Source organism: Osmia lignaria, chromosome 3 (assembly GCF_051020975.1).
Source record: "Osmia lignaria lignaria isolate PbOS001 chromosome 3, iyOsmLign1, whole genome shotgun sequence".
Taxonomy (NCBI): domain Eukaryota; kingdom Metazoa; phylum Arthropoda; class Insecta; order Hymenoptera; family Megachilidae; genus Osmia; species Osmia lignaria.
Genome location: NC_135034.1, coordinates 10,475,124 through 10,487,179, shown reverse-complemented (window position 1 = coordinate 10,487,179; position 12,056 = coordinate 10,475,124). Strand labels below are relative to the sequence as shown.

The following is a 12,056-nucleotide window of genomic DNA, read 5'->3' as shown; positions in this document are numbered from 1 at the left end:
GTTAAACGAATGAACGGAAGATGAAAAGCAAGAAAAATGGGAAAACAAATTAGGAGGAAGCCAAAGTATTATAGTTAATGAAAACACCCGGGTAATAACACGTACACACACATACAATTAATTATGCTCTGTATACACACGCGTGGAAATAAAACAAATGGACACGCGTACACGTTTACATATATAAATATACATACATATGTTGTACGATACATACAGGTTACACATACCCGATGATGTAATTAATAAGTACTTTAATCCCGAGAAAACAATTCGTTTCACGGTACGAGAATGATTTTTAGGAGCCTTCGTGTTGAATAATTAGCAGTCTCATTCCATGTATCGTATAATCGAGAGATCGAGTGACCGTGATCAGTACGTACATATAATAGCGATTAAAATCATTAAATGAAATAAAAGAACAAAAAAATAAGAAACCATATGCGAAATGAAAAATGAACCTGTTCAAAATAAGGGTTCATAGTGTGTACTGTATTCGAATGTGATGAAATTTGTTATAATTACGTCCCTGATTATTGTTACGTTGTGCTTTTTATTATTGCTGATCTATTATTACTATTACTATTGTCTATGTTTTATTACGATTCCTACGGAGAAGTATTATTACCATTCGAGAGTATTATGAGCATTATTATTGAATATTTGTTCATTACCATTGCTATTTATTATTATTACGCGAAAAAGAGATCGACCACCGATTTTATTTCTAGTACAATTTCTCTAGTCCCAATTTAGAGTACTGTCGATACTCAGTCTCCCCCGTCCCCGATGTATTTGATTTTTTGTCAAATAAATCCGAAAGAAAGGATGCCACGCGTTGCAGGACACGTAGTTCTTGCTGTAATAGAGTGATGCATTACCTGTGCAACAAATGCAGTATACAACCCATAAATATGAGGTCAATGTTGATTTGTTTAAATAAATGTAAGTTTGAAAATCCACAATCAGTGTGTAATTTCTTTCCTCTTCCTTACTGGTTTTCAGAGATATTTCCTTTTGCAAAATGGAACTTATTTACAAAATTTGGCCTGAATCGGAGCATGATTAACTGCAAATTTAAATCGCTCACAGGAAGAAGTCTCAAGTTCGACCATTTTGCATTCTATTTGAAAACGGCGGAAATTACTCGACAATTTATCGATCAGTTTTCAAACCAGTAGCGCCAACTATTCAAAACACAATGGAAGCTATTTGCCATAATACGAACGGGTCCCGCCGAAGGTCGCTAAGTCACCGACACTAGTTACCAACTGCAGGCGAATCGGTCAATAAGAATCTGACACTCCCCTATCACCCGCCCCCAACGGTGAGGGGTCTTATGCAAGATTCCTCCATGTTACAAAAAAAAACTATACATAGCCACTGATTCAGGTAAAGGTAGCTGGTTGCGGCACCATTATCAACCGTTCGACCTAGAGCGATGTGAAACACCATCAGTCTTATAGCGACCGCCGAGGAGTGCAGATCTACTTGCTTATATACCCATATTTTATTTTCTGTGTTCCCAGCATTCCTTACGGCATTGCATACTTTACATCCCTGCCTTTTTTATATCAGTGCATCCTTAACATTTCCATCACCCTTACACCCCTGCATTATTTATATCCCAGCATTCCTTAGGTCACTGCATCCTTTACATCCCTGCCGTCTTTATATTAGTACATCCTTTACATTTCTACCACCCTTACACCCCTGCATCCGTTTACATCCCCTACATCTCTACATCCCTTACATCACTTCATCTGTTACATCCCTGCAATCGTTTTATCACTACATCCCTTACATCACTTCATCCGTTACATCCCTGAAATCGTTTTATCACTACATTCTTTTCATCTCTTCATCCCTTACATCCCTGCAATCGTTTTATCCCTACATTCTTTTCATCCCTACATTCTTTACATCTCTTCATCCCTTACATCCCTGCATCCCCTACATCTCTACATCCCTTACATCGTTGGAATCGTTTTATCCCTACATTCTTTTCATCTCTACATTCTTTTCACCCCTACATTCTTTTCATCCCTTCATCCCTTACATACCTGCATCCCCTACATCTCTACATCCCTTACATCACCTCATCCCTTACATCACTTCATCCCATACATCCCTGCAATCGTTTTATTCCTACATTCTTTTCATCTCTTCATCCCTTACATCGCTGCATCCCCTACATCTTTACATTCCTTACATCCCTGCATTCTTTGCATCCTAACATTCTTCTCATCCCTGCAACCCCCACATCACTGCATCCTTTACATCCCTGCTTTCCTTACATCTTTGCACCCTTACATCCCCGCAACCCTTAAACCCCTTATCCCTTATATCTCTCACATCCGTCATATCCGTAAGCTCTTTTTGAGTAAGAAAAGTTACAAATTTAGTTCCTTTTTTTGACACCAGAGGGCGCTGATTCGAGGTCGAAATTTTAGTTCACATTTTTGCCGCTAGAGGGCCAAAAATTGAGCATGATTTAGTTCCTTTTTCCAAAACCAGATGGCGCTGATTCGAGGTCGAAATTTTAGTTCACATTTTTGCCGCTAGAGGGCCAAAAATTGAGCATGATTTAGTTCCTTTTCCCAAAACCAGATGGCGCTGGTTCGACATCGAAATTTTAGTTCAAATTTTTCCCGCTAGAGGGCCAAAAATTGAGCATGATTTAGTTCCTTTTTCCAAAACCAGATGGCGCTGACTCGAGGTCGAAATTTTAGTTCACACTTTTGCCGCTAGAGGGCCAAAAATTGAGCCTGATTTAATTCCTTTTTCCAAAACCAGATGGCGCTGACTCGAGGTCGAAATTTTAGTTCACATTTTTGCCGCTAGAGGGCCAAAAATTGAGCCTGATTTAATTCCTTTTTCCAAAACCAGATGGCGCTGACTCGAGGTCGAAATTTTAGTTCACATTTTTGCCGCTAGAGGGACAAAACTGCAGCATGATTTAGTTCCTTTTTTTGCCCCCAGATGGCGCTAAATTTATTCGTACTTTAGTTCCTTTTTCCGCCGTTAGAGGGCGCTATTTTTCATGAAAAATTCACTTACCTTTACTTACCTTTACTTACCTTTATTCCAACCAGTTTTTATAATATGTTATTATATTTATAATAAGGGATACAGGGATGCAGGGATGTAAGGGATGCAGAGATGTAAGTGATATAAGGGATGCAGGGGTGTAAGGGATGCACTGATATAAGGGATGAAGAGATGAAAAGAATGTAGGGATAAAACGATTCCAGGGATGTAAGGGATGAAGTTATGTAAGAGATGCAGGGATGTTAGGAAACCAGGGGTGTAAAGAATGCAGGAATGTGAGGGTGTCATAGATGTAAAGGATGCATGGATATAAAGAAAGCAGGATGTAAGGAGTACTGGGATGTAGATAATGCAGAGATATAAGGGATGCAGAGATGTAAAGGAATCAGGAATGTAAAAGATCCACACAGGAGTAATAAAATTAACACATTCTTCCTTCTGATGAGTTTATTTAGTAAGCTAACAAGGAAAATACAGCAAATTAAATGAACGCAGAAAATAAAATAAGGGTATACATACAGTGCCGTAACGAGGATTTGAAGCGCCTGTATCAAGTATCTAACTTGCGCCTTAGTGTAACCCAATAATGATTAAAAATGTTAATGTAACAAGTTAAATTTTACTAAATGCCATGTATTAAACACTATTATCGTCATCAAAATGAGTTGCCTGTATATACGATCATGTATTTATCAAAGTATTCGTATGAATAAATAATCTACAACCTAAATAAGAACAAATTTTTATTTATATTCTGCAGCGACAAAATAACAGAAATACAAAACATAGGTGTCTGATAAAATAATATAATAAAAACAAAACAGTTCAACTTATTTTATAAAGTAATTTTATTATATCGTAAAAAATCCGGGACTCTGCTGCGCCAATGACATCCTTTGGATACTGATCTGATATTAATGTGGGGTGTTAGGGACCCCAAGGCATCAGTGAATCTGTCTGTATAATGATATATCATCTTGGGGTATTAGGGACCCCGAAGCACCGGCGAATCTGTCTGCAAACCGAGACGATCTCATCTTGGGGTGTTAGGGACCCCGAAGCATCAGTGGCACTGTCTGTATACCGCACTATCATCTTGGGGTGCCAGGGACCCCGAAGCACCAGGATCTAGCGAAATATAAGACCTAAAAACGAACAAATCGTGAAACTCGCTTGTTCGAGGTAGTGATGGGTACAACCGGATCTGTAGCGCATGGGCACTACAATTATTTACTATAAAACATTCTTGTAAATAATTAAGAAATTATTCACTCACAAACAATGAAAATGATATATTTATAAATCACAAACGTTTTCCAATCAATTACAGTTATCAGTTGTCACGAAATCTGTTTAGTATAAACAATCACTAAAATGTTTCGGCTCGCATCATGATTGAAATAAAATTACTAATTACAAAAGAATTATATTGTCACAAATGTTAAAAAAAGATTCACAATTAATCACAAACGATTTACGAACGAAACACACTAAGAACAATTAAAAATAATCATATTTTATTATTCCTTCCGGCAAGCTTCATGTAGGTTACTAAAATTATATCCTCTCGGGGTTCTAAAGACCCCAAGCATCGACAATTCGGTCTACCTAAATTATATTGTCTCGGGGTTCTAAGGACCCCGAAGCTCCTTTGATTGTGCATAGTAAAATTGTATCGTGTCGGGGTTCTAAGGACCCCGAAGCTCCTTTGATTGTGCATAGTAAAATTGTATCGTGTCGGGGTTCTAAGGATCCCGAATCACGGATGTTACAGCGTACTAAAATTATATCCTTTTGGGGTTCTAAGAACCCCGAAGCATCCTTGATTCTGCGTACCAAAATTATATTGTGTGGGGGTTCTAAAGACCCCGAAACACCAACGATTCTCTATACCTAAATTATATTGTCTCGGGGTTCTAAGGACCCCGAAGATCCGATGATTCTGCATACCCTCATAACGGTATCTGGGGTGCCGGGGACCCCAAGGAAGTAGCGAAATATAAGACCTAAAAACGAACAAATCGTGAAACTCAGTTGTTCGGAATAGTGATGGGTTTGACCGGATCTAGCGAAATATAAGAACGAAAAACGAACAAATCGGGAAACTCACTTGTTCGGAATAGTGATGGGTTTGAGCGGATCTAGCGAAATATAAGAACGAAAAACGAACAAATCCTGAAACTCTCTTGTTCGGGATAGTGATGGGTTCGAGCGGATCTAGCGAAATATAAGAACGAAAAACGAACAAATCCTGAAACTCTCTTGTTCGGGATAGTGATGGGTTCGAGCGGATCTAGCGAAATATAAGAACGAAAAACGAACAAATCCTGAAACTCTCTTGTTCGGGATAGTGATGGGTTTCAGCGGATCTAGCGAAATATAAGAACCAAAAACAAACAAACCATGACCCTTTCTTGTTCGAGGTAGTGATGGGTACAACCGGATCTGCAGCGTATGGGCACTACAATTATTTACTATAAAACATTCTTGTAAATAATTAAGAAATTATTCACTCACAAACAATGAAAATGATATATTTATAAATCACAAACGTTTTCCAATCAATTACAGTTATCAGTTGTCACGAAATCTGTTTAGTATAAACAATCACTAAAATGTTTCGGCTCGCATCATGATTGAAATAAAATTACTAATTACAAAAGAATTATATTGTCACAAATGTTAAAAATAGATTCACAATTAATCACAAACGATTTACGAACGAAATACACTAAGAACAATTAAAAATAATCATATTTTATTATTCCTTCCGGCTAGCCTCATGTAGGTTACTAAAATTATATCCTCTCGGGGTTCTAAAGACCCCAAGCATCGACAATTCTGTCTACCTAAATTATATTGTCTCGGGGTTCTAAGGACCCCAAAGCTGCAATGATTCTGTATACCAAAATCATCGATGTTACTGCATACTAAAATTATATCGTCTTGGGGTTCTGAGTACCCCGAAGCATCCTTGATTCTGCTTACCACAATTATTTTGTGTATGGTTCTGTATACCTAAATTAAATTGTCTCGGGGTTCTAAGGACCCCGAAGCTCCGATGATTCTGCATACTAAAAATATATCGTCTAGGGGTTCTAAGAACCACGAAGCATCTATGATTCCGCTTACCAAAAATATATTGTCTAGGGGTTCTAAAGACCCCGAACCTTGGATGATTCTACATACCGACATTACGGTTTCTGGGGTGTTGGGGACCCCAAGGAAGTAGCGAAATATAAGAACGAAAAACGAACAAATCGTGAAACTAACTTGTTCGGAATAGTGATGGGTTTGACCGGATCTAGCGAAATATAAGACCTAAAAACCAAACAAATGGCGAAATAGTAATTGCAAGATTATACTTACCATTCAGTTTTATATTTTACAATTGTTTATTAATAAAATTATTATTATATCTATTTAAGTTGTTTATTTCTTTACATTTTCGTGTGGGTGGCTTATTTTTAAGCAAATTGTTAAAAAATACAAACGTAGAAGATTGTATAATATACTTTATTTTTCAATCAATAAAATATACAAATTAGAAGATTCTTACCACGCGTCGGTTTGGATCGCGTGATTTTCCTTGAAATGCCAATAATTAATTAATTACAGATGAAATGCTTACATAATATATATTAGAAAATAGGTACTGCATTACACTTTATTCTTTAACCATCAGAGACTAGGAAACTTGGAAAATCAATAATAGAAGAAATCAGTCACTAACACATTAAATATAATACAAAGCCAACGAGAATAAAAAATTATTTTTATTGATGTCAACTTTAAGGGTTTCAGGGTATTGTTAAATAGATTTTACATTATAATTTAGTTTTACTTATGGGTTTCTGTAGGGTCACATGTAATATATTTATATAATAATTACTACACATTGCCGCTCGGACAAAAGTGGTGCCAGCCACTTCTACATCACAACCAAAGAATTCTATTACATCGGCACCTTTAATTCCTCACGTACGCTCAACCCCTTCCTTTCATTCGAAAAAGATGACAAAACAGAAAAAAAAAATAACAACGAGAAACTAAACACAGAAGCAGGACGAGATCTTATCGGTATGCAGAGATTCGCCGATGCTTTGGGGTCTCTGACACCCCGGATGCCATAATATCGATATGCAAAGAGCATCATCACCCGTGCTTCGGGGTCCCTAACACCCCAAGCCATCGGTCATTGCGCCATCTATATGAAAGTGGCGCAAACTATTCGTTAACTTACCGACTGTCGGAAGTTCAGTCGATAAGTCGGTAATTTGTTGAGTAGTTTCCACCATTTTTGTATAGATGGCGTAGTGGTCGACATTTAAAAATACTTAATTTTAGGCGGTCTTCTCAAAATATAAGTTTGTCAAATAAATATTCTAATAATTTTTCGGTCTTGTTATTAATTAAAACAACATTGAACCACGAAAACGTTAACTGATTCTATCTTGGGGTGGCTGGGCCGGTGGCAGCGCTGTCTGCATACCGACTTTTTTGCATCTTTGAGTGTTAGAGACCCCAAAATTATGATCCTTCAAGAACTAAGGCATGTCCGTCTTCTTATATCTGTAGTTACTGCATTCTGTGCAGGATGTTTTGCGTGTGAATATAACGTCAGACGCATCTGACTTTAGAAAGTTTAATTAAATAAGAATAATTGTCTATATGGATTTTTGTTTGCTATTATTCGTGTAAGCTTAAAATATGCCGACGTGTCAAAATGGCTGATCTTAACAAAGAATTGAATGAGTATCTTCTTAGTAGTAAAAATGAGAAACAGTTTAAAATTACTGTACCTTCGGTAGCGATACCAAAAGCGAACATTGGAAAATGGTTCGGAAGAAGTGGAAATGAAGATAAAGAAGATTTAGGATGGGTACAAGGAGCACAAAAAGAATGTTGTCCGACTATGGTAGGTAGTTTGTAACATAACCGATATGTTTTAAAGAAACTAAAGCTTCTAAAATAACACACTTAAATGATTTTTATCTTTTTTTAACAGACAAGAATTCAGAGGCTAATAGCATTTGTTGTATGTTTTTCCTTGGGTATACTTTGTTTCTGTCTATCTGCAGTTTATATTCCAGTTTTACTACTTAAAGCAAGAAAGTTTGCACTCCTGTATACATTAGGAAGTGCTTTCTTTTTGGCTAGGTAAGTTTTTGTGTATAAAAAATAATTTTTATAAATAAAACATTAAATATTAAACATGTTTTTACAGCTTTTGCTTCCTCCTGGGTCCGTTAAGTTACCTAAAATCGTTATTCACTGCTGAAAGAAGATGTTTTAGTATGTCGTACTTAGTGACACTGATAGGAACACTTTATTTTGCTCTACATTTACAGTCTACCCCATTAACAGTACTTTGTGCTGTTTTACAATTAATAGCCATGTTGTCATTCTTGGTAAGTCATATACCTGGTGGAACTAAAGGTCTAATGTTCTTTACAAGAATGTTCAAATCTTCAGTTAATTCTACTTTGCCTGTATGATATAAATATTTAGTTATCAAATACATATATATGAAATCAATACTGTATATTTAATTTTTATATTTTATAAGATTTCCATGGATTAAATATACAGATATATAATAATAAATGACACATGGTCCTCATATGGATTTGTCCAAGGTACCAATATATAAAAAGACTGACTTTTCTACTAAATAATCAAACTTTTTGCAATGTATATAACAATTTTTATTTTAAAACAGTTTTTAAAAAGTAAGAGGTCCAAGGTACTCTAAATGAAATTATGTCATAAGTACAATCTTTGTATATATTGTATTTATATTTGTAAAAAAATACATATTTATTATTTCTATATATTGTATTACACATTTAGTATTTACTGTAACTGTATAATAAAAAATTTTCCTCATATTCGTTAACTATACGAAATAAGCAATAATAATTATCAGTATCCCAACTATTTTTAAAAAAGAATATCAGACTCGAGTATCGATGTGTCGAGTAGATTTCGTTTTATCATTAATTAAACATTATAATACATAACTTCAACAATAATTACAATATTATAACAGATCGAAACAGTACCTAACAATAATCACTAACTTTTTTTCTTTTGTTTCGATACTTTCGTAGCCTTTACACGATTGGGATTACCTTGTATTCGTTTCACTTTCAATGGTAAATATGTAACATTTTCGGCGTTATTAACTTTCGTCTGCTGTTTTCGTTGTTTCCAATTTTTGTCTTTGCGGATATTTATATATCTTGAATGTTTCTTAACATGTGTATACTCATCATCATTACCACTCACTGCAATGAAATCATTTGAATCTATTGCTTTTGCAACAGATTCACTTGTAGAAGTTTCTATTGCAACAGGTGGAACAAACGCTCTTTCATTACGGGAAGATCTATACATATATACATCGGTAGATAATGTAAATTTATTTGATTCTGACGGTTTAATCTGTGACTCAGGTTCGGTACTCATGTCGTCTGTTTCATACAGCTCTGACTCTTCAGAACAGCTTAGTTGTTCAAATAATTTAAATGTCTTTTTTGGTAAAGGTACATCCTTAAAAATATCATGTATCATCTGATGCAATGGATAAAAATAATGATCTTGTGATTCTTTCACAATATTCTGAAATTAAAACCAAAAGATTGATTAAAACCAAAAGATTTAAAATTAACATGACATTACTTAAATCTCTAAATTATTATACCTTTGGTGCACATGCAGCAGATGCAAATCCTATGGTATTCAATGTAATAGTTTTCAACTCGGGTAATAGCAAGAGTGGTACTTTATTATTTTGTGCCATCTGAATAATATGCCTTATTAAAAGTGGTGGTTCTATACTTGCATCCATTAGGACACAACAAATATCATTTTTCTCTAAAGCCCTTGTAATTGCATTAATACCCAAAACAACAGAATTTCTAAAAATACAAATAATATGAATGCTTGTAAATTAAAATAACATGTATCAGTTACCAAGATAGTTACCCTATCTTTGGGTCTGGAACATTTTCCACTTTTGAAATTGCCTCCTTTTTAGCTTGTGCACGTTCTTCTTTTTTCATGTGCCTTAGTTGTGACCATGGAATTGAATGAGAAGGGCGTTTAATTACCGGCATTAATCTATAAGAATCAATTAAAAAATGTATTACATATTAGTAATGTTTACCATCCAATACCTTCTCTAAAACTTACTTCTTTAGAAGATCTTCCAAGACTTTACATTTATCTGCACTTACGATCGGCCTAAAGTATATAATGTATTAGAAAATATAACCATTGATTAAACTACATAAACACTACAACGTGTGAAAAATAATATGTACTGTACCAGTAACTATCTTGTGGTTGAGCTAAGACATTTCGCAGTCCTTTATTTGGCGCTTTTTTCGCTGACAGAGAATGTTTTTGCTGCTGTTTTGTCAATACCGGCGTACTCATGATTAAATTATAATTCATTCATTAGTAGAGGTTACGTTTCCCATGAGACAGATGAATCGTGCAGGCCGAACTTTGAATTTCGTGTCGGTAAAACAGGCCGAACACACCTCAATTATCGCATGCTATTGTAGTTGCAATGTGATACACTTCAGAATCTGAAAGGCATAGTTCCTGAAAAATATATAACAGAGATTAAATAGAAAAAAAAAGCATAAATTTCGCAGTCAATTCACTCGTATTATTTGCTGCATAATTAATAAATGTACCATAGAAATAATGATACAGTTGTTAATTAGTCATCAAATAATAACGATTACCCAGGTCTCACCACGAGCAAGTTGCTGCGGTTGGAGACCTGCCCTACCTCATCCCATCCACCCTCCATTTATGCATATTTTTACTTTCAAACAATAATGAATTCCTCTCGAAAATTGTTAGAAGAAAAATATTTGTTAGTCAACGTAGCGAATTTCTATCAAATGAAAAGCAGAAATTATGTGTTCTGTGAACAAGGGCGAGATCTGGCGCCTGACCAGTCATAGATAAAGAAATTTACGACCTTTCTAATGTACGTCTCTGATTGAAATATCTTCGCCAGGGTTGATTTCATTCTACCATTGCGTATCAAACAACTTCGTTCTTTCTAAATTCCATATTTTGTGATTTTCTTTTTATTTTATTTTTAACCGACTTCGAAAAGAAGGAGGTAATTAGTCATTTGTAATTAGTCAAAAATCATACAAGTTCCTTTTCCAGGAACTATAAAATTACTATAGTTATACGTTCTATATGGTAATATTGCAATCCCGAAAATACTTTTCTGAATTTAAACTATTGTTTCCCAATTAAAAAATATATAAATCTTTTTATAGTAGCTCTTAGCTTGATATCGCTTTCTAAAAGTTATCTTTAGAAAACGATATCAATTACCAGGTCACACCCCGTGGAGGTGGCTACGTTAGTGACCCACCCTAAAATCATAAGAACGTGAAACCATTCAAAACAGATAACATAAAATAAAAATTTAAGCAATACAATCTTGAAATAGAAAATAAAATTAACATCCTAATATCAGAAACAATTGAGAAAATAATAATAATTTAACAATAAAATGCTGTAACGGAAAACAATTATTAGGATTAAATATACAATAACATGAAACCATTCAAAACAGACAACATAAAATAAAAATTTAAACAATACAATCTTGAAATAGAAAATAAAATTAACAACCTAATATCAGAAACAATTGAGAAAATAATAATAATTTAACAATAAAATGCTGTAATGGAAAACATAATTATTAGGATTAGATATACAATAACGTGAAACCATTCAAAACAGACAACATAAAATAAAAATTTAAACAATACAATCTTGAAATAGAAAATAAAATTAACATCTTAATATCAGAAACAATTGAGAAAATAACAATTCAACAATAAAATGCTGAAATAGAAAATATAATTAACATCATAATTGCTGTAACAATTAACAAAATAACAATTCAACAATAAAATGCTGAAATAGAAAATATAATTAACATCATAATTTCAGTAACA

At 34.5% G+C, this 12,056-nt stretch overlaps 2 protein-coding genes across 4 annotated transcripts; one reads left to right on the top strand and one right to left on the bottom strand.

Moving 5' to 3' along the window:
* Positions 1-7,724: 7,724 nt before the first annotated feature.
* Positions 7,725-8,792, top strand: LOC117608000 (uncharacterized). The gene is made up of 3 exons (XM_034332392.2): positions 7,725-7,969; positions 8,060-8,211; positions 8,279-8,792. Exons 1-3 carry the CDS (start codon positions 7,778-7,780, stop codon positions 8,547-8,549), a joined length of 615 nt encoding a protein of 204 aa, XP_034188283.1. The 5' UTR covers positions 7,725-7,777; the 3' UTR covers positions 8,550-8,792.
* A 137-nt stretch (positions 8,793-8,929) lies between these two features.
* On the bottom strand, positions 8,930-11,450 carry LOC117607999 (uncharacterized). 3 transcript variants are annotated; one of them, XM_034332391.2, is made up of 6 exons: positions 10,823-11,450; positions 10,385-10,665; positions 10,249-10,299; positions 10,042-10,176; positions 9,758-9,974; positions 8,930-9,675 (listed from the first exon to the last, which is right to left on the bottom strand). In XM_034332391.2, exons 2-6 carry the CDS (start codon positions 10,510-10,512, stop codon positions 9,130-9,132), a joined length of 1,077 nt encoding a protein of 358 aa, XP_034188282.1. In that variant the 5' UTR covers positions 10,513-10,665; positions 10,823-11,450; the 3' UTR covers positions 8,930-9,129. The 3 variants fall into 3 exon arrangements, with proteins under 3 accessions (XP_034188282.1, XP_076549221.1, XP_076549219.1); XM_076693106.1 differs by having other exon boundaries at positions 10,385-10,966; positions 11,054-11,450; XM_076693104.1 differs by having other exon boundaries at positions 10,385-11,450.
* Positions 11,451-12,056: the final 606 nt, after the last annotated feature.

Coding starts and splice junctions, on each gene's coding strand:
- LOC117608000 (XM_034332392.2), top strand. CDS start 7,778: ATGGCTGATCTTAACAAAGAATTGAATGAGTATCTTCTTAGTAGTAAA. Junction 7,970..8,059: donor AAGAATGTTGTCCGACTATG/GTAGGTAGTTTG, acceptor TTTTTTTAACAG/ACAAGAATTCAGAGGCTAAT. Junction 8,212..8,278: donor AGTGCTTTCTTTTTGGCTAG/GTAAGTTTTTGT, acceptor ATGTTTTTACAG/CTTTTGCTTCCTCCTGGGTC.
- LOC117607999 (XM_076693104.1), bottom strand. CDS start 10,512: ATGAATTATAATTTAATCATGAGTACGCCGGTATTGACAAAACAGCAG. Junction 10,300..10,384: donor CAACCACAAGATAGTTACTG/GTACAGTACATA, acceptor TATATACTTTAG/GCCGATCGTAAGTGCAGATA. Junction 9,676..9,757: donor CTGCTGCATGTGCACCAAAG/GTATAATAATTT, acceptor TTTTAATTTCAG/AATATTGTGAAAGAATCACA.